At 57.9% G+C, this 17961-nt stretch overlaps 1 protein-coding gene across 6 annotated transcripts in view; it reads left to right on the top strand.

Annotated features, from left to right (window-relative positions):
- Positions 1–17006, top strand: part of PLEKHG3 (pleckstrin homology and RhoGEF domain containing G3) — a 41898-nt gene extending 24892 nt beyond the window's left edge. The window contains exons 2-19 of one of the 6 annotated variants that reach the window (XM_047861363.1): positions 1349–1802; positions 2878–2975; positions 4202–4271; positions 4610–4656; positions 4767–4917; positions 5006–5137; positions 5396–5578; positions 6155–6247; positions 6503–6589; positions 6840–6873; positions 7207–7305; positions 10004–10093; positions 10506–10544; positions 10983–11005; positions 11490–11870; positions 12369–12482; positions 13762–15160; positions 15635–17006. In XM_047861363.1, coding sequence (XP_047717319.1) covers positions 1455–1802; positions 2878–2975; positions 4202–4271; positions 4610–4656; positions 4767–4917; positions 5006–5137; positions 5396–5578; positions 6155–6247; positions 6503–6589; positions 6840–6873; positions 7207–7305; positions 10004–10093; positions 10506–10544; positions 10983–11005; positions 11490–11870; positions 12369–12482; positions 13762–15160; positions 15635–16368 — 4122 coding nt within the window. In that variant the 5' untranslated portion in view covers positions 1349–1454 and the 3' untranslated portion in view covers positions 16369–17006. The remainder of the gene's footprint in view (positions 1–1348; positions 1803–2877; positions 2976–4201; positions 4272–4609; positions 4657–4766; positions 4918–5005; positions 5138–5395; positions 5579–6154; positions 6248–6502; positions 6590–6839; positions 6874–7206; positions 7306–10003; positions 10094–10505; positions 10545–10982; positions 11006–11489; positions 11871–12368; positions 12483–13761; positions 15161–15634) is intronic. The other 5 variants (XM_047861364.1, XM_047861365.1, XM_047861366.1 and 2 more) reach the window with 5 other exon arrangements.
- The last annotated feature ends 955 nt before the right edge of the window (positions 17007–17961 follow it).

Below are 17961 nucleotides of genomic sequence, written 5' to 3' on the forward strand. Positions count from 1 at the left end.
GCTACTTGTTCCAGGTTGGGGCAGAGGCACAGAAAAGCAGGGGGAAATTCAAGGTTACCGGAGTGAGGCCACCTTCTAGATCCTTCTCATAGCTGTGAAGAGCTCTAGGCTGTGGTCTAGTAATTTCTGAGCCCTAGAATTAGGGGTGAAGGCTTTGGGTCATTGGTTATGAGAGTGATGTTCTAGAACTTTGTTCCTGTGGAAACAGAAATACATGTTCTGGGAAGTGGTGCTGGCGAGCTGCAGTCTTCTGGGGTTGGAGTGGAATGTTCCTCTCCTTCCCAGAGGCCATAGCCCCTCCCAGACTTACTGCTCCAGGTTGGCCTACCTGTGAACAGTACCACCTGCTCAGGAATAAAGTCCACCCGGGGCTGTATTTGCCTTACCTGGGAGCAGTTTCCTGCTTGCTGGCCTTCCTGACTTAGCTGTGCTAAAGGGAATTTAGGGAGACTCATCGGTGGCTCAGCCTTGGGGCATTTCCTGGGCCCTGGGAGCTGGGGTGAGTCAGGGCCTGTGCCAGGTGCTGGGGGTTGGGGAGCCTTCGTACTATCTCCTCTGCCTGCCCTGTCAGTATCCAGAAGGTTTCAGATTCATGGTGAAGTTGCTGGTGCCCCAGAGATGGAATCCCAAGGAGATTCTTACTCTCTGGCGAGTGTGTTGTCTTAGATTATAAAGAGCAAGATCTTTATCTGCCCTTGCTGGTGACCCCAGCACAGGTCCCGACAAGTGGGCGCTTGGGAAGTGCTTTTTGACAATTGCTGTTATCATCACTGTTCTGATGAGTTATTGAGTCCTTGCTTCATGCCAGGCACCGCGCTCAGACCTGTACGTGTAGCAGGTCACTGCATCCTCGTGGACACAGCCCTTGGGTAGGTGCTGAGATGCTGAGGTTCTGAGAGGCTGGGAGCTTTGCCAGGGCAGTGGGGCCGGGCTTGGGATTCCATCCGAAGGCACCTTCACTGCTGCTATGGTGGGGATGTCCTCTCTGCTTTTCTGGGGATCGGGTTTCTGAGCCCTGTATTGTCCTTGGATGTGGTTTGCCCATCCTCACCCTGGGAAAGCTTGGAGCCAGGAAGGCATGTTACCTGGGCCTCCTTGTGCCTGTTGGCAGATTCCGAGGGAAAGGACCCCCTCCACATTCAGAGCTGTTGTTTTTAACATTGTGGTGAAATACACAGACATAACATTTCCATTGTAACCATTTTTAAGTGTGTGGTGTTTCAGTGGCATTAAGTACATTCCCAGTGTTGCTCATCTGTCACCACCATCATCCCCCGGACTTGATTACCTCGCAAAATGGAAACTCAGTACCCATTAAATACTAACTCCGCATTCCCTCCTCCCCCAGCAGCCACCCTTTTCCCTTCTGTTTCTGTGAAGATTCCAAGGTTCAATTCTTTGTCTGTCCCGCCCAGAATCTCTCCGGAGTGCCCTCTCCAGGCAGCGATGCCAGGATGCCTGTCTCTGCCTCTCTCCGCCAAGAGCGCAGCCAGGAGCGGCCGGTGAGCCTGACCTCCACCACCTCCTCGTCGGGTTCATCCCGTGACAGCCGCGGTGCTATGGAGGATCCCAATGGCTCCGAGGCTTCTGCTGAGAATGGGGCAGGCTCCCCGCGCGGCCGGCATCCCCCCAACGGCAACCCCAACTCCAGCGGCTGGCTGAGCGTGAGGGGACCCCTGTCTCCGTTCAGCAGCCGGGCCCCGGCGGCCCCAGCACATAAGCTCAGCTACCTGGGCCGAGTGGTGCGGGAGATCGTGGAGACGGAGCGGATGTATGTGCAGGACCTGCGCAGCATCGTGGAGGTGAGGCCCGCCACCCAAGGGGCTGAGGTCGGGAGGGGGCCCGGCCTTGGCTCCTGGTAGCCCAGCTCTGTTGTAAACCTGCTTCCACCCCTGGAAGGAAACTTCTCCCTGATAGTTGGTTTCAGAAGACCTGCTTCCCATGGAGTAGTGGGGAGGTCTCATGCGGCCTGCTCTGGGGGAGCCTCTGACCGCTCCCACTGCCTTACAACTTTGGGTCACATCAGTAGCCCGGGCCCACAGAACCTCCTGCAGGCCATTAGGGGGCAGGCACGGTTGGTGGGGAGGGGCGGGGACTGCTGTGCTCATGGAAACTGATCACAGTGAGGACACTGGCCTGGATGTTGCCCACCTGTGCCCAGATCCCTGCTCTGTGGTTGCCTGGCTACGGGGTCTCAGGCACCTGCGTAAGCTCCTGAGCCTCAGGTTCCTCACCTGGGACGTGAAGACGCACCCACCTCGTAGGGCCATGTTGGTGAGGCATTTCACACTGCGGGCACACAGGAAGGTGGCTGTGTGGCTGCCACTGAGGACGCCCTCTGCTCGCTGCAGAGGGAACCGTGTATTTGTTTCCGGGGCTGCTGTAATAGATAACCTCAAGCTGCGTGAGTAAAACGCAGACACTTAGTCTGTCTTCGTTTAGGAGGCAGAATGCGTTGCACGCCTCTCTCCTGGCTTCTGCCAGGTGGTTGCTGCCTGTCCTTTGCGTTCCTTGGCCTGTTGATCTATTATCCCGACCTCTGCCTCCACCTTCCTATCGCTGCCTTCTCTGTGTCCTTTCCTCTTGTGAGGACACCAGTCATTGGAGTTAGGGCCCACCCTAAATCCAGTAGGATATGGTCCTGAGATCCTTGACTCATTACATCTGCAAAGACTCTATTTCCAAGTGAGGTCACCTCCTGAGGTTCTGAATGGATATCAGTTGGGGGGTGGGGAACTATGCAGCCCAGTACGGTAGGCCATGTCTGTGAAGTCACGCTGTGGTTGCACAGAAATGGGGTGTGGCTGGAGGAAGTGGGGGGACGGACTGTACCGGGGGCAGGGTGGAGGATGGGCTCTGATGCCTCCCTCCACGCAGGACTACCTCTTGAAGATCATTGACACGCCTGGGCTGCTGAAGCCAGAACAAGTCAGCGCCCTCTTTGGGAACATAGAAAACATCTATGCACTGAACAGGTATGGAGTGGGACTAACACATACTGCGTTCTGCCTATGAGGCCCATCTTAAGGCCTAGAAGGGCCCTGGATGGGCCTAGTCTCCTGGGCTGTGACATGTGGCCAGGGGCCTGATCACTGAGGGTGGGTGGGTAGTGGTGCTCTGCCCCTGTAAGGTGCTACAGTCAGCTCCCTGTAGGAGAGAGGGGGTGTGGGGTCATGTGCCCTGGGGCTGCTGTGCCTCCTGTCAGGCGGGGGAGACCATCTGAGGTCATGTGCATGTTGGGGCCAGACTGGGCCAGGCCAGCACCCCCTCAGGGAATGGCTGGACTCTGGCATGTGATGCTCTTCTCTCTGTCCCTTTGTCTCTTCCATCTTTCTCCCCTTCTTGCACATCCCTTAACTTCTTCATCACCTTCCTACTGACCCCATGGGAAACCAGGGCTCCCTGGAGGTGATCTGACCCATTAGGTGAATGAACAGATCAGGCGAAAGGGGAGGCTGAGTGAGGTCTGGCAGGAGGCTACTTCAGGGCAAAGGGGCTCCTTGAGGATATGGCGTGTGCTGCCGGGGCCCACAGATTCCCCAGGGCGAGGGCACTGGTCGGGGGGAGTGTGCTTAAGGGGACAGCATTGATAGGATATAGGGCCCTCTGAGATGGCTGAGAGACTTCCTGCAGTGCAAGCTTCAGAAGGCCGGGAGGGCAGGGTGACTTGGGCCAGGTACTGGTGGGGGTTGGGAAGACAGATGCATGGGAGGAGGTGACAGGGGAGCGTTGTGGTTAGGGTTTCCCATAGCATCCCAACCCGAATCCAAGTTCAGGCTCTGGGACTCCCCCTCTCTCCCTTTCCTGCATCCTTTTGCACCGGGGTGTGTGTGTCGGGGGCCTTTGCTTACTTTGGGAATCCCAGCCCTCTTCTTCCTCCCCCTTTAATCTCAGTCTGTGTGTGTTTGACTTCTGCTTGCAGAGGAGCTGTCTCTCCTCCCAAGGTGGGTACTCACATCCCCTTTCTCTTGCTTGCTGAGCATGTGGGGCTCCTTTGCTCCCCATCTTTGTGGCAGTGCTGAATACTCTGTGGTTGCTGGCCTGCATGGGGCTCACTCTGAGGGGGGAGAAGCCCTGACTCTTTGGCGTGTCACCAGGGCTGGCTGTGTATCTGGGAACCAGGAGGTTGGGGAGGGGACTTGTTGGTAGGTGTGGAGGCTGTGAGCTGTCTGGGGTCTGACGACCACTCCCCCTCCCCCAGCCAGCTACTCAGAGACCTGGACGGCTGCAATAGTGACCCTGTGGCTGTGGCCAGCTGCTTTGTGGAAAGGGTAAGAAGGGCTGGGTTCTTGCCTCTTGTCCCACCTTGCTGGGGACTCAGAGGCACAGGAACGCCCAGCAGAGGCTTCTGCCAGGGGAAGGAGGGGCGTTCTGGGGTGCCTCAGGTGGGAGGGGCGTTCTGGGGTGCCTCAGGTGGGAGGGGCATTCTGGTGTGGAGCCAGGGGCTGCTAGGTGGATGGGGTGTCCCAGGGAGATGGGCACAAGGATGGATCTGCAGGTGTTCAGGGAAAGGGGGGCAGAGTGTACTCTGGGGATCAGGGCCATGTTTTTGGTATTCCCAAGTTTGCAGCCTCCCAGAAATCGCTATCTTTGTTCGGTCTCTTCTTAGAGCCAAGAGTTTGATATCTACACCCAGTATTGCAACAACTACCCCAAGTGAGTAATTGGGGTGGAGAGGGGAGGTAGAGTTATTTGGTGGGCCTGGAGCACCACACGCCCCCATCTAGGCCTTCCCAGGCAGTGACGCCCGCCTCCCCACCTCCCAGCTCAGTGGCCGCCCTGACCGAGTGCATGCGGGACAAGCAACAGGCCAAGTTCTTTCGGGACCGGCAGGAGCTGCTACAGCACTCTCTGCCCTTGGGCTCCTACTTGCTGAAGCCCGTCCAGCGCATCCTCAAGTACCACCTGCTGCTCCAGGTAACCCAGAGGTCTTCCTGAGGATGGGGGGCCCAGGGGAGGGGCGGGGCCTGAGTCTGGGCCACCTGAGCGCCTGTCTCCCACACAGGAAATCGCCAAACATTTTGATGAAGAAGAAGACGGCTTCGAGGTGGTGGAGGATGCCATTGACACCATGACCTGCGTGGCCTGGTACATCAATGACATGAAGAGGAGGCACGAGCATGCAGTCCGGCTCCAGGTGCTGCAGGGCTGGCGGCTGGAGGGACTCGCAGGGGCGGTGGGGCGAGGTGGGGTGGCGCTTGGGAGAGCACCTGCTGCGGTGAGCTGAGGGCTCGTTTCTCTGTGGGGTGGGCTTCTCTGTGGGGAGCCCTTGTGGCAGCGTGTGTCTGGCGGATGCAGGTGGTGGCTGTGTCTGCAGGAGTTTTCTGGGGCTCCACGTAGTCCCCAGAGTGTCATGAGCAGCCTGACTCTGGGGCTCCCTGCTTCTCTGCTGCAGGAGATTCAGTCACTGCTCATCAATTGGAAGGGACCAGACCTGACCATCTATGGGGAGCTCGTCCTGGAGGGCACGTTCCGCGTGCACCGCGTGCGCAACGAGAGGACCTTCTTCCTCTTTGACAAAGCTCTGCTCATCACCAAGAAGCGAGGCGATCACTTTGTCTACAAGAGTCATATCCCGGTAACCAGGCTGCTGTCCTGTTCTCTGCCCCTCCACTCCTTCTCCACTTCCCCCATTTTAGTGGGCCAATCTCCAGACCCTTTTTTTTTTTTTTTTTTTAAAGATTTTGTTTTTGGGGCGCCTGGGTGGCTCAGTCAGTTGAGTGTTGGACTCTTGATTTTGACTCAGGTCATGATCCCGGGGTCGTGGGATGGAGCCCCGAGTTAGGCTCCACACTGGGCGTGGAGCCCGCTTGGGATTCTCTCTCCCTCTCCCTCTGCTCTCTCTCTTAAAATAAAAATAAATTAATTAAAAAAAAAAAGATTTTATCTTGAAGTAATCTCTCCACCCAGTGTGGGACTCGAACCTAAAACTCCAAGATCAAGAGTCACATGCTTTACTGACTGAGTCAGCCAGACGGCCCCAGGCTGTACTTCTTGACCTCTTCATGGGCTCCGGGTTGGTGTGGATATAGCTCTATCCTTCTGAGATTACTCTTCCTGCCTCCCCAGATGGTCTCGAGGGGCTGGGGCCCCAGGTCACCCCCACCCCCCAATGCCCCTTCTTGTGCTTGACCGCGCTCTCTCTCTGCCCCAGTGCTCCTCCCTGATGCTGATCGAAAGCACCAGAGACTCCCTGTGCTTCACCGTCACCCACTACAAGCACAGCAAGCAGCAGTACAACATCCAGGTGAGGGTTGGGAGGCTGGGGACAGACCTGCCTTCTCAGCTCGCTTGGCTCTACTGAGCCTCAGTGTCTCTCTCTGGAAGGTAGAGATGATTGTGGACATCTCTCAGGCTTGTGTTGGGGAGTTAAGATAACCTCATAGAGGCCCCAGCACAGGCCATCTTTCTGCCGCTGCCCCCCTGACAAGCGTGGCCTACGTTGGATGGCTTCAGACTTGTGATAATAACACCTGGCTCCCTCTCCCTCGGGTCCTTCCAGGCCAAGACAGTGGAGGAGAAACGGAGCTGGACTCACCACATCAAGAGGCTCATCCTGGAGAACCACCACACCACTATCCCCCAGAAGGTGAGGGCCGGGGGGTACCCCACCTAGCCCCTGATGGGCTGCAGGGAGAGGTGATCCTCAGCCAGGGCCGGGGGCCCACCAGTGCCTCACCCTCTGGACGTTGGCTCCACTCGACAGTGGGGATCAGCCTATGCCCTCGACCTCAGCATAGCACTGCGGGTGTCCCGGTGCAGTAAGAGCCGAGCTGGTGGAGCAAGGGAGGCACGGCACATAGTGAGGTGGGAACAGGGTGTGTTTCCTTTCCTTCCAGGCCAAGGAAGCCATCTTGGAAATGGACTCCTACTGTAAGTGTGCCCTTTCTGCCTGCTTTGCCCCTAGTTGTGCACATCTCTAGGTCACGTTGCATCCTGGGGAAACTCTGCCTACTGCTTATATTGCAGGGAGCAGGGAGGATGGGAAAGGGAAGCTCCTTTTGTCAAAGGCTAGGGGTCTGCTGCAAGGTCAAGGGCATGGTCCTGTTGGCAGGTGCGACTCCTAGTGCCTCACATTCCTGGATGGAAGATGGAAGAGAAGGGAGCTCTGGAGGCTTCTGGCCCCTGGAGCTGGGGCGGGCAGCAGAGGTGTGGTCAGGTATAGTCAGAGTCTAGGCCAAGGCTGATTGTGAATCTCGTGTGCAGATCCCAGTAGGTACCGCTGCAGCCCTGAGCGCCTGAAGAAGGCTTGGTCCTCCCAGGACGAAGTGTCCACCCACGTGCGGCAGGGGCGCCGGCAGTCTGGTAAGGGAAGGGCTGTGTGGAAAGAGATGCTTCCTCGGAGGACTCTGGGCCAGGAGGGGGACTGTGTGCAGCAGCATTTGGGGCTGGCTGCCACCTCTCCGGACATTTTGGGAAAGGGCAGGTCCCGGGAGGGTTGCTGGGTACATGTAGAGCACCCCCTCCCAGTGCTCCAGCTTCGGGCCCTTCTTGTGCCCCAGGGTTGGGCAGCCCACCTTTTCCCGCACCCTGGGAATGCTGGTTTACTCAGGGCTCGGTGCCCCTTAGCTTTCCCGCGACTGAAACCTTGCTCCTTGGCCACTCAGAATCCTGGAGCCCAGCCAGGAGTGACGCTCAGACATCATGGGTGATCCCCAGCCCAGTTCTGGAGCAGAGCAGAGGCAGAACGCGGGGAAAACGAGTTAGACGTCAAGTGGCACCAAATCCAGACAGGAAATATTTACTTTGGGTCTCAGGAAAAGTTCAGTTTTCCTCTGCTGGGTTTTCTTCCATGACTGGGCTTGCTGCTATGTACTTGGAGTTATTGGAATGAATCGTCTGTTGAAAAAGAGAGAGCCTTGCGTTTATTCTTAGCTCTGGGGGTGATAAGTGTGTGTATTCTACGTCTGTTCGTCTGTTTGTACTCTTCAGTCAGAGGCCCAGGGACAGACTTAGCCTCAGCTGGTACCTACCAGACATAGACGAGGTGAGAGTTGGAATGAGAAATGTCTCAGAAACCCCTGGAGAGAAGATTCGGCAGTATGGGCGGCACTGTCCTGGCTTAGATCTCCGTGGTGCACTGGGCTTTGGCTGTGACCCACGGGTCCCCTGAACAACTATGTGGATTGACATGTGGGCTTTGGTTTTCTGGAAGGTGGAACCAAGCGGTCTCTGGAAAGCTTTTGTGATTTTGTTTTGTTATGTGTTCCTCCCAATGGACCTTAAACCCTAGGCAAATTTGCTATGGTTGCAAAAGTTTTACGATGTCGTATTGTTAAAAGCCCCAGACTGAGGGTGTTACTTCGTACGTTTCTGGCCCTTTGTGTTTTCCTTTTTTTCTGTAATGTTCTTTCCGCCCTTCTAGCGTTCCCCTTTAACCTGCCATAGCTTTGCATTGGAAGCTTCTGGATCATGGAGGTGATGATGGTGGTGGTGGTTGAAACAGCAGTACCGCCTGTCATAACATCAGTGTCCAAACTGCAGCTATCAAGGCACTCGGGAGATGAGCTGTTTTAGAGCTAAGTTTCCACAAGACCAAGACTTTAGCCCGTGAACACGGACAGAGTCATGTTCTGTTTACTTGTATTCATACTTTAGTTTCAACCATTATGAAACAAACATCTTTTTTTTAAAATTTTTTTTAATGTTTATTTATTTTTGAGAGAGAGAGAGAGAGACAGTGTGTAAGCAGGGGAGGGGCAGAGAGAGAGGGAGACACAGAATCCAAAGTGGGCTCCAGGCTCGGAGCTGTTGGCACAGAGCCCGACGTGAAGCTCAAACACTGGGATCCTGACCGGAGCTGAAGTCATACACGTAACTGACTGAGCCACCCAGGCGCCCCGAAACAAACATCTTTCTAAAACATGCTGCCTGCTCTTGAGCCTTTCAGGGTAGAGGATGCTGACCACAGTTGAACTTTCCCCTTTCTGGAGACTGTTGCGGCCTGTGAACCGCTAGGGCAGTAGCGTTCGTCGTGTGGTATCCGTCCTTACCCCGGAGCATTGGTTCTCGTCTGTGGTAGTGGGCTCGCCTGTAGCTCTTCTCCCCAGTTGTGTTGTTTGAAATCAGCTGACTGAACTTGTAAGAAGTGTGGGTAAAGACAGGCCGGCAGGGGGCCCCTGGCCGTCTCAGTCGGTGGAGCATGTGACTCTTGATCTTGGGGTCATGAGTTTGAGCCCCATGTTGGGTGTAGAGAGTATTTTATTTTTTATTAAAATAATTTTTTTTTTGAGTTTATTTATTTTGAGGGGGAGAAAGAAAGCGTGCGTGACAGGGGCAGAGAGACAGAGAGAGAATCCCAAGCAGGCTCCACACTGTCAGCACGGAGCCTGACGCAGGGCTCGAACTCCTAAATCAAGGGTCGGTCGCTTAACCGACTGAGCCATCCAGGCACCCTGGGTGTAGAGATTACTTTTAAAAAAGTGTTTAAAAAAAAAGGAGGGGGGGGGCAGGAAGTTGCTGAGAGGGAGACACAGGCCCAGTGCTAGCACTGCCGTGACGCATGGAGCCACCTACTCTCTTGCCTCCGGGCCTCCTCCTTCCAGACTGCTGAGCTGGGCAGAGAAGTACACTCTGGATACGGAAGGTGCTGCTGTCATTACTTGTCACTTACGAAATATTCTTGATTACAAGCTTTAAGATGAAAGAGTAGGGCATTCTACTTTTCTCACTTAAAAAAAACAGTCGGATTAACATTTACTTATGTTGTCTGTGTACCCACACCCACACCTCAGTGGAAAAAACTTCAGCATGCTCCCCTGCTCGGGAACAGCCCGGAGACCTCGGTAGATTTTCCTTCTGCCCCCCAAGTTTATAGTGGGCTGCCCAGTTAACACCAGTGGGGCAAGAACAGTATGGGCTAAGGTCAAGACTGCGTGGAGAGGTCCCTCGACACATGTCCTCCCGTCCCTGCCTGTCTGTCTCAGGTCTGTCTCCAGAAAGGCTGGGGTACACGGTGCTGACACCATCAGCCTAATGGGTGTGTTCTGTATCTTGTTCCCAGAGCCCGGTCAGCCCCCGTTCAGCCGGGCATCACTCCCCAGCGGGCAGCGAGGCTTCACGGAGCCAGGCCTTAAGGGCCGTAGGAAGTCGGGTGCGACCTCTGCTTTCCAGCCAGGGGTGCTGCGAGGGGGCCGGGCCTCGGGTGTCGCTAATGCGCTGATGTGCTTCTTGCAGGGAGGGTGGGGCTTGAGGTAGAGCCAGGCATCTCCAGAGACGTGGCCGGTTGGTCCTAGGAGGCAGCACGGGACTCTGGCTCCGGAACTGAGGGCCCTGGGCGAGGTGCACTAATGCAGCGATTGTGGGCAGAGCTGCTCCTGGTGCTGGCTGGGGGTGGCCCGGGCCCTGCTTCCCTGTGCGGTAGGTACGGAGCCCCAGAGCTGAATGGCAGCCAAGCTGGAGGGAACTTTGAGCTGGTGGTGTCGGTGGCGCTGTGAGCATGGGACCAGGGCCAGGCACCGCTGTTTCCAGGCCTGCACTGACTGTCCATTCGCTTCCCTTCTCAGAGCCCACCAGACACCTGCTCAGGCAACTCAGTGAGAAAGGTGAGTGTGAGCATGGCTGGGCCTTCCCGGCAAGCTCTAGGGTAGGGGCAGGAAGGTGACACAGGTAGCCTTTTGGGTGGGAGTACTGAGGACAGTTTAGAGGGGACGCTGCCTCCCTTCCTCCTTCCTCCCTGGAGGTGGGCCTCATCCCTTGCTGTCTGGGGAGGGGGCTTGAGTCCTCCCCCCTCACACACTCCTTGCACCCTGTCCTCGGGGGACAGCAGGAGAGTGACACACACAGGCCTGTGCCGCTCTGCATCTCCCAGGGCCTCAGCTCTGCGAGTCATTCCTTTGAAAGCCCAGGAGACCGGGTGAGGGTTCTGGGAGTGGGAGCCCTTCCCCAGGGGGCTCCTGGCTTCTGTAAAGAGGCTCTTCCTCCTGCTTACCCATCTCTTCTCCCCTCCCCCTTGCCTGCGTGCTGGGACCCTGTGGTGGCAGCAGGCGGAACAGCGGGAATAAAGGTAAGGCCGATGGGCAGAGAGGACTGGCCTGACGGAGGGGGGGTGGGGCTGCCGGGTCAGCGCCCCCGCCCCTTCAGCTCTCACTGTCTTCATGCATTCCATAAATACCTATCGAGCACCTCCTGTGTGCTGGCCTCTGTCTTGAGAGTCACAGAGACGAATAAGCCATGGTCCTTGCCCTGGGGACCCTTCTGCACCCTTTTCCTGGAATGGTACCCTGGTGGTGGCCCAGCCTGGATCTTCTCCATTTTCTCTCTCTGGGGCAGGCAGACCTCGCTGGGTCTTGAGTTCCTGACCAGGCTCCAGGTCCCAGCCTTCCACCTTGAGGACCCCCACCCCCACCCTCACTGGGCCCTGGTGGACACCAGGGGTTGGGTGTTTAAGTGTGGCTTTCTCTGGGTAAAGCCTCCCCACCCCCAGCTGCTGGCAGGAGGAGGGGGCTTGCCCAGAGGCTGGTCACGAGGGGGTCTTGTGCTCTGAACAGCATGCAGGCAGTGCCGGCGCTCTCCTGGACTTTGGGCGGCCTCCTCGTGCTCAGGGCATACAGCCAGAGGCTGAAGGGGCTGCCCGGGAGGAACAGGAGGAGGAGGAGGAGGAGGAAGAGGAGGAGGAGGAGGAGGAGGTGGTGGAGGAGGAGGAGGAGGAGGAGCAGGCCTTTCAGGTGTCTCTGGAAGACTTGGCAGGGCATGAAGGCAGCAAGAAGGGGGCCAGGCTGGAGCCCCAAGGCTCGGAGGAGGAGGAGGAGGAGGAGGAGGAGAGCCTGGCAGTGGCGGAGCAGGTAGCCGACTTTGCCAGCTCCCTGCTGGCCGCCCTCCACTGCTGGCACTATCGGGCCAACGCTTTACTTTTCTCCCGGGGCGCTATGGTGAGGTGTCTCTTTGATCTCCCCTCCTCCTTGCATGTTCCCTGGCGAGTGCATGCCCATCCGGGAGTTCTCTCCCCTGCCCTCCCACCCCTCCGTCCTGTTCCTTCATTCCTGCCATCAGCACCTAACCCCTTGCCTGCTGTCACGCCCCGGTGAGCCCCTGGCATGTGCTGTTCCAGTACTGGGCGTGAACTAGCTTACTCCCCAGTGAGCATGACTAATGGGATGGGGGCGGTGGGGAAGGGGGAGAAGCCAGCACACAGTGGGGCTGGAAGGGGCAGGTGGGTTGGACTTTCCTGAGGCTGCGCACCTGGCAGGGATTTCTGCATCCCCAGACCTTGCAGTTCAGGTTGACTGTGGAAAGGCTCAGGTCCCAGGCTGGCTCTCGATACAGCCCAGCCGCCTTGGGGGCTCAGAAGGTTCTGCCCATGTTGGGCTGCAGAAGGGACGAGCTCCCAGCTGTCCCAGGAGCTGATGATGGCCCTCTGCTTCCTGCAGGAGAAGGGGCGTAGGGAGTCCGAAGGCCCCAAGAGCCGCAGAAGGCCCGGCGGCCGGTCTCCCACTAGTGCTGAGAAGCGCATGAGCTTTGAGTCCACCTCTTCGCTGCCAGAGGTGAGTGGCCAGCAGGCAGAAGGGGGACGGTGCGGGAGTGCCCGGAGCGCCTGGTCCGCAGGTGGGGCTTCCAGGCACGGGCTCTCCTGTGGGGCCTGTGGGGACAGATTCCCTTCTCCACGCCCCAGGACTCTTTGCCCCTTTAGGAAGCCTGTCTGGCCTGTGAGCGTGTGGTAGTGTGAGTGGGCAGCTCCTTTCTTTGGGCAGGTGCAGACTCTCGTCAAGGGCCATATTCGTGGAAGTGACCAGATTTTAGGTCCCTTCAGCCAGGCCTCCTGGTATAGGGCATAAGGCCCTGCCCCCGTCAGCGTGCCAGACATTTAAGTCACACCTGTGCCCACCTGGGTATTGACATCTACTGGGCACTTCCTGCTTGTCCGATGTTTTGTTTCTTCCTTCTGTTGCCTGCAACAGCTCAGGTAGAAAGAGGCTGAGAGAAGTTGAGTGACTTGCCTGACATCGGGCAGCTGCCGAGGGGCAGAGCTGAGGTCAGAACCTGTGACTCAGAAGCCCCCCTTCCACTTCCTGGCACACAGGCCTAAACCATGGGTCCTGCTTTGCAGACTTGGGACTAGAACCATTGGAATCGGGTCTGATTCCTTAGAATGTAGCATGTTTGCTCTTTTTCCCGAAGGTCCCTGTGGAAGGCTGCCTGTACGGGCTGGTTTCGTGGTTCAGATCACCTTCAAGGTGGTCAGGAGGAAGTTCTTGAATTCGCTTCCTTCCTTGCCTGTCTGCTGGGCATCTGCAGAGTTGTGCATAGGGCCAGAGGCTGGCTGGTAGGAGCCAGATGCCGGTCCTCACCCTCTGACAGGACTCTAGCATGGGGTCCTGTTGCGCTGTGGACCCTCATCCACACAGGAGGTCCTTACCCCTCAGGGAAGGTGGGTCTGAACCCAGAACAACCCCCATGTGGCCTCTAGGGCCTTAGGGAGCTGCCTCTCCATCAGGCATACCCTGTGTTGTATGCTCCCACCTTGTCCCTCTGGCTCCCAGGCAGGCTGCCACTGAGAGGTGCCAACACCACCCAATATGTGTTCTTAGAATTGTCCTTGGGTTTTACGACCCAAGCCCCCTCGCTGCATGGTGGCTGGGGGTCATCACCACATTCCTCTCTCTAAGGACCTGTTTCCCCACTCTTGAGTTGTGCTCATTCTCATTGCCTTTGGTCCTACACTGCATGCCCTCTCACTGAACCGAGAGAGCAGGTCGTGCTGTCTGCTTATCCTTTGGATCTCATGAGGGAGGGTTTTGGCTCACATGAGTTCTGTTATCCCAGGTTGAGCCAGACCCTGAGCCTGAGACAGAGCAGGAAGTATTTGCTGCTGTGGAAGGTGCCAGCATCGAGGAGGTGCCCTCAGACATGGAGTCTCCAGAAGTCCTGGAAACACAGCTTGATGCCCACCAGGAGCTGCTGGGGATGGCCCCCCCGGGTGACATGGTGGACTTTGTGGTGGCCGAGAGCACCGAGGACCTTAAGACTCTGAGCAGTGAGGAGGAGGAGGAGGAGGACGTGGGTGCCACGCAGGAGCCCGAGAGCCTCCTGCCGCCCTCTGTGCTGGACCAGGCCAGCATCATTGCCGAGCGGTTCGTCAGCAGCTTCTCTCGGCGGAGCAGCCTGGCCCTGGAGGATGGCAAGGCCAGCGGCTTTGGGAGCCCGAGGCTGACAAGCCGGAGCAGCAGCGTGCTCAGCCTAGAGGGCAGCGAGAAGGGCTCGGCCCGGCGTGGCAGCACCACCGACGCCCTCGGCTCGCAGCCGCCCCCAGAGGTGGACAGCGGTGTGGGCGTGGCCACAGAGAGCAGCCCTTCGGTCAACGGGACGGAGCCCCCGAGCCCAGGCTGCCCTGCAGAGCCCGACAGGTCTTCCTGTAAGAAGAAGGAATCGGCACTCTCCACCCGAGACCGGCTGTTGCTGGACAAGATCAAGAGCTACTATGAGAACGCGGAGCACCATGACGCGGGCTTTAGCATCCGGCGCCGAGAGAGCCTCTCCTACATCCCCAAAGGGCTGGTGAGGAACTCCGTTTCCAGATTCAACAGCCTTCCCAGGCCGGACCCAGAGCCCACGGCTCCGCTGGGGCACAGGAGGCAGGTGGGCTCCCGGCCGGCTTCGTGGGCTATGTTTGACCTCCCAGGCCCCGGCCAGGCGAGCGCTGGGGAGCCAGCTCCTATCACAGATGCTGAGTTCAGGCCGTCTTCAGAAATTGTAAAGATCTGGGAGGGAATGGAGTCTCCCGGGGAGAGCTCTCACAAGGGGCCTGGCCAAGGCCAGGCCAATGGTTTTGACCTGCACGAACCACTCTTCATCCTGGAGGAGCACGAACTGGGGGCCATCACCGAGGAGTCGGCCGCCGCCTCCCCTGAGAGTGCCTCTCCCACGGAGCGGCCCAGCCCGGCCCACCTGGCCCGGGAGCTGAAGGAGCTCGTGAAGGAGCTGAGTGGCGACGTCCAGGGGGAGCTGGTGGCTCCACTGCACCCGCGCATCGTCCAGCTCTCCCACGTGATGGATGGCCGCGTGAGCGAGCGAGTCAAGAACAAGGTCTACCAGCTGGCCCGCCAGTACAGCCTGCGGATCAAGAGCAAATCTGTGCCAGCCAGGCCACCGCTCCAATGGGGAAAGGCGGCTCCCACCATTCCCTGCCTGCAGGAGGAGGCTGGAGCGCCCTCGGGCGGCAAAGGTACAGTGAGGGGGTGGGGAGTGGGCCCTTCCCGAAAGTCTGGGGTGGAAGAGCTTCTGAGGAGCAGGTTGGCTCCTGGAGGAAGGTGACCCTGTAGAACCATGACCAAAGAGAGAGCTGGACTCCACACGCAGGGCGGTGCGTGGCCCTGCTGTAACACCCTCACCGCCTTCCCCCGGCCCTTCCTGTGGAGCAGAGACCTGGGGGAAATGTGGCCATGGGCCCACTCTTCCAGGGGAGGAAGCTCTCATCTTTTCCTGTGACTCCTGACCCCACGTCCAACTGCCTTTTCCTCATTCTTCCCATTGCCCTCCGATAAAGGGGCCGTGGATGGTGAATGTGACTTCTCTGCCATCACAACCCAAACCCCAGTAAGCAGCCTTGCCTGGAGTGGGAGCAGAAGGCAGTTCTGAGTCCTCACTTGCCCTCTCCCCTCCTGCCCAGTGGGTCAGTCAGCTCACTCTCTCCCCACAGGTAAGAGAAAGCCGGTGCTGTCCCTCCTCAACGATGAGCAGACGGTGGCCCCGGAGCACAGCCCACCCAAGCCCTGCTCTCCTCGGCATTGCTCCTTCAGCCCCACTGCTGCCAGCCCGAGGACCACCTCGCCTGGGGTCCGGCCCTCCTCTCGAAGCCCCCTCAGCCCTTTCGACACTGAGACCTTCAACTGGCCTGATGTCCGAGAGCTCTGCTCCAAGTACACCTCCCACGACGAGGCATTCCAGGCCGAGGGCGGCCGGCCCCGTGGCCAGCCTGTCAACCGGAGCCGCTCGGTGCCGGAGAACATGGTGGAGCCCCCTCTGGCGGGCAAGGTGGGCCGCTGCTGCAGCGTGGGCGCCAAGAGGGGCCGGGCAGACCCAGAGGCCACTCAGCCCCAGCCCCCTGGGGGATTGCCCCAAAGCAGGCCGGTCGGAGAGGAAGCCCTGTATGTCACCGCAGACCTCACCCTGGAGAACAACGGGCGGGTGATCGTCATGGAGAAGGGGCCTCTGCCCTACCTCACTGCGGGGCTGGAGGAGGGCAGTGGGCAGAGACCAAGCTCACCAGCAGCCGCGGTGGGACAGGGGCTGGATTTCCAGGAGTCTGGGATTTCCAGGAGTCCAGAGTATTGGCCAAAGGAAGAGGGTCCCAGGGACCCAGTGGACCCAGGCCAGCAGGGCAGAGTGAGAAACCTGAGGGAGAAATTCCAGGCCTTGAACTCCGTAGGGTGATTCTGAGTCCAAGGAGAGGGAGGAGCCGTGTGGCTGTGGGGGGGAGGGGGAGGGACCACGGCAGGCTTGCCCTCAGGCCTGGCTCACCCTGCTCACGAGGGCCCCTGGAAGAATGCTCCGGTGTACCCGGCAAGTGTCTTCACTGGGAACCGGCTGGCGCACCCCTGGGCTCAGGGCGACTTTCCACAGGCCCAGTTGAGCCTTTCTTCCCACCGAGGCCAGTGTGACCACTTCCCTTGTATATAGTTCTTTGGTGAGAAGCTGAATATTTAAGCTCTCCTCTTCCCAGGGAGAGCAAGTCGTGCTCAGGCCTCCAGTGTTGGGCTGACCACTGCCGGGCTGAGGCGCCCACCCGGAGGAGTCGTGGGGAGGTGGCCTGGGGAGGCTTTCCTCTTTGTGTCTTTTCTTAGGATCCAGGCAGGAACCAGGCCCATAATTTATTGCTTCCCATTCCGCGGTATCTTTGTGTGTGCACGTGAGAGTTTGTGTGTGTTCTTTTGTTGTGGATTCCTCTCCCGTGAAGAATGTAACGCGCTCAGTTCAGGTACTTTTGTAGGTTGTCTTGCTGATCCTGTGGTTGTCACTAATGTATATACATTTCATTATTTGCCAATGGTTCAATAACCACTGCTGACCAACTGGCCTGTGTGTGGCTCCTCACTGGGCCTCACTGGGGTGGGGACGGTTGATCAAGGCCAGGGATGTCTTGGGGAGGGGGGCTGCAGGGGTTGTTGCTGTCACAGTCACTCATTCGTCATCTGTGCTCACAGAGCATAAGGCACCAGGGTGCTCGCCGGGGAGGCTGGGGCAGCAGCATGTGCAGGAGGGAACTTGTTTTCTGTCTACCCCAGCCTGGCATCCTGTCGGTGGCGGGAGTTGGGGGTGGAGGGACCAGGCCAGGTTTTAGCTTCCTCAAGGACCAAAGTTCAACTAAACAAGGTGGGGGAAATGAATGGAACGTTTTTCTAACAGGCGGAAGTTTCCAACGTCTGGTGCCCTTTATTCTTCTCTCCCTCTCTCGTTCCCAAGAGACATCCTAAAAGGCAAGGATTCTAAACTTGGAGCCTAGACATGTCTTGAGGTGGCCTGCAATATTGTGTAAAGAGAGCAAGTGCATTTTTTCTGGGATGGAACCTCAGTTTTCATCCCGTTCTCAAAGGGTCTTTTCTTGAAAGGGCTAGGAATCCCTGCCTATTTCTAATTGGGCTTTCTTTCTGCCCTTTCTCTGTGGCGCACCAGCCTTGTTTGGCCCTGTTCCTGCAGGCGTGTGTTCCCACAGGTCTTGTGGGTCAGGGCTTCGTGAGCTTCTGATCTCAGAGGACAGACTCGGCCTGAAGGCACGTGTGCAGAGTCTAAAGAGGCCAAGGGAAGAGTGGAGGCCAGGGGAGGCCTCTCCGAAGCAGCAGCAGACAGGGCTAGCCTGTGTTCTACCCATTGTCCTGAATGTTATGCGGTTTCCACAGTTGCTGAGGATAGAGGCGTGTGTTGGGGTATGACGCTCAGTAGCTATAAATTTACTGGAGTGAGAGGACGCCCAGGTTCTGGTCCCAACCTCTTGCCATTAACTAGCCCGGGTCACCTGAAACTCTTGCT

The sequence above is a fragment of the Prionailurus viverrinus genome, chromosome B3 (assembly GCF_022837055.1).
Source record: "Prionailurus viverrinus isolate Anna chromosome B3, UM_Priviv_1.0, whole genome shotgun sequence".
Taxonomy (NCBI): domain Eukaryota; kingdom Metazoa; phylum Chordata; class Mammalia; order Carnivora; family Felidae; genus Prionailurus; species Prionailurus viverrinus.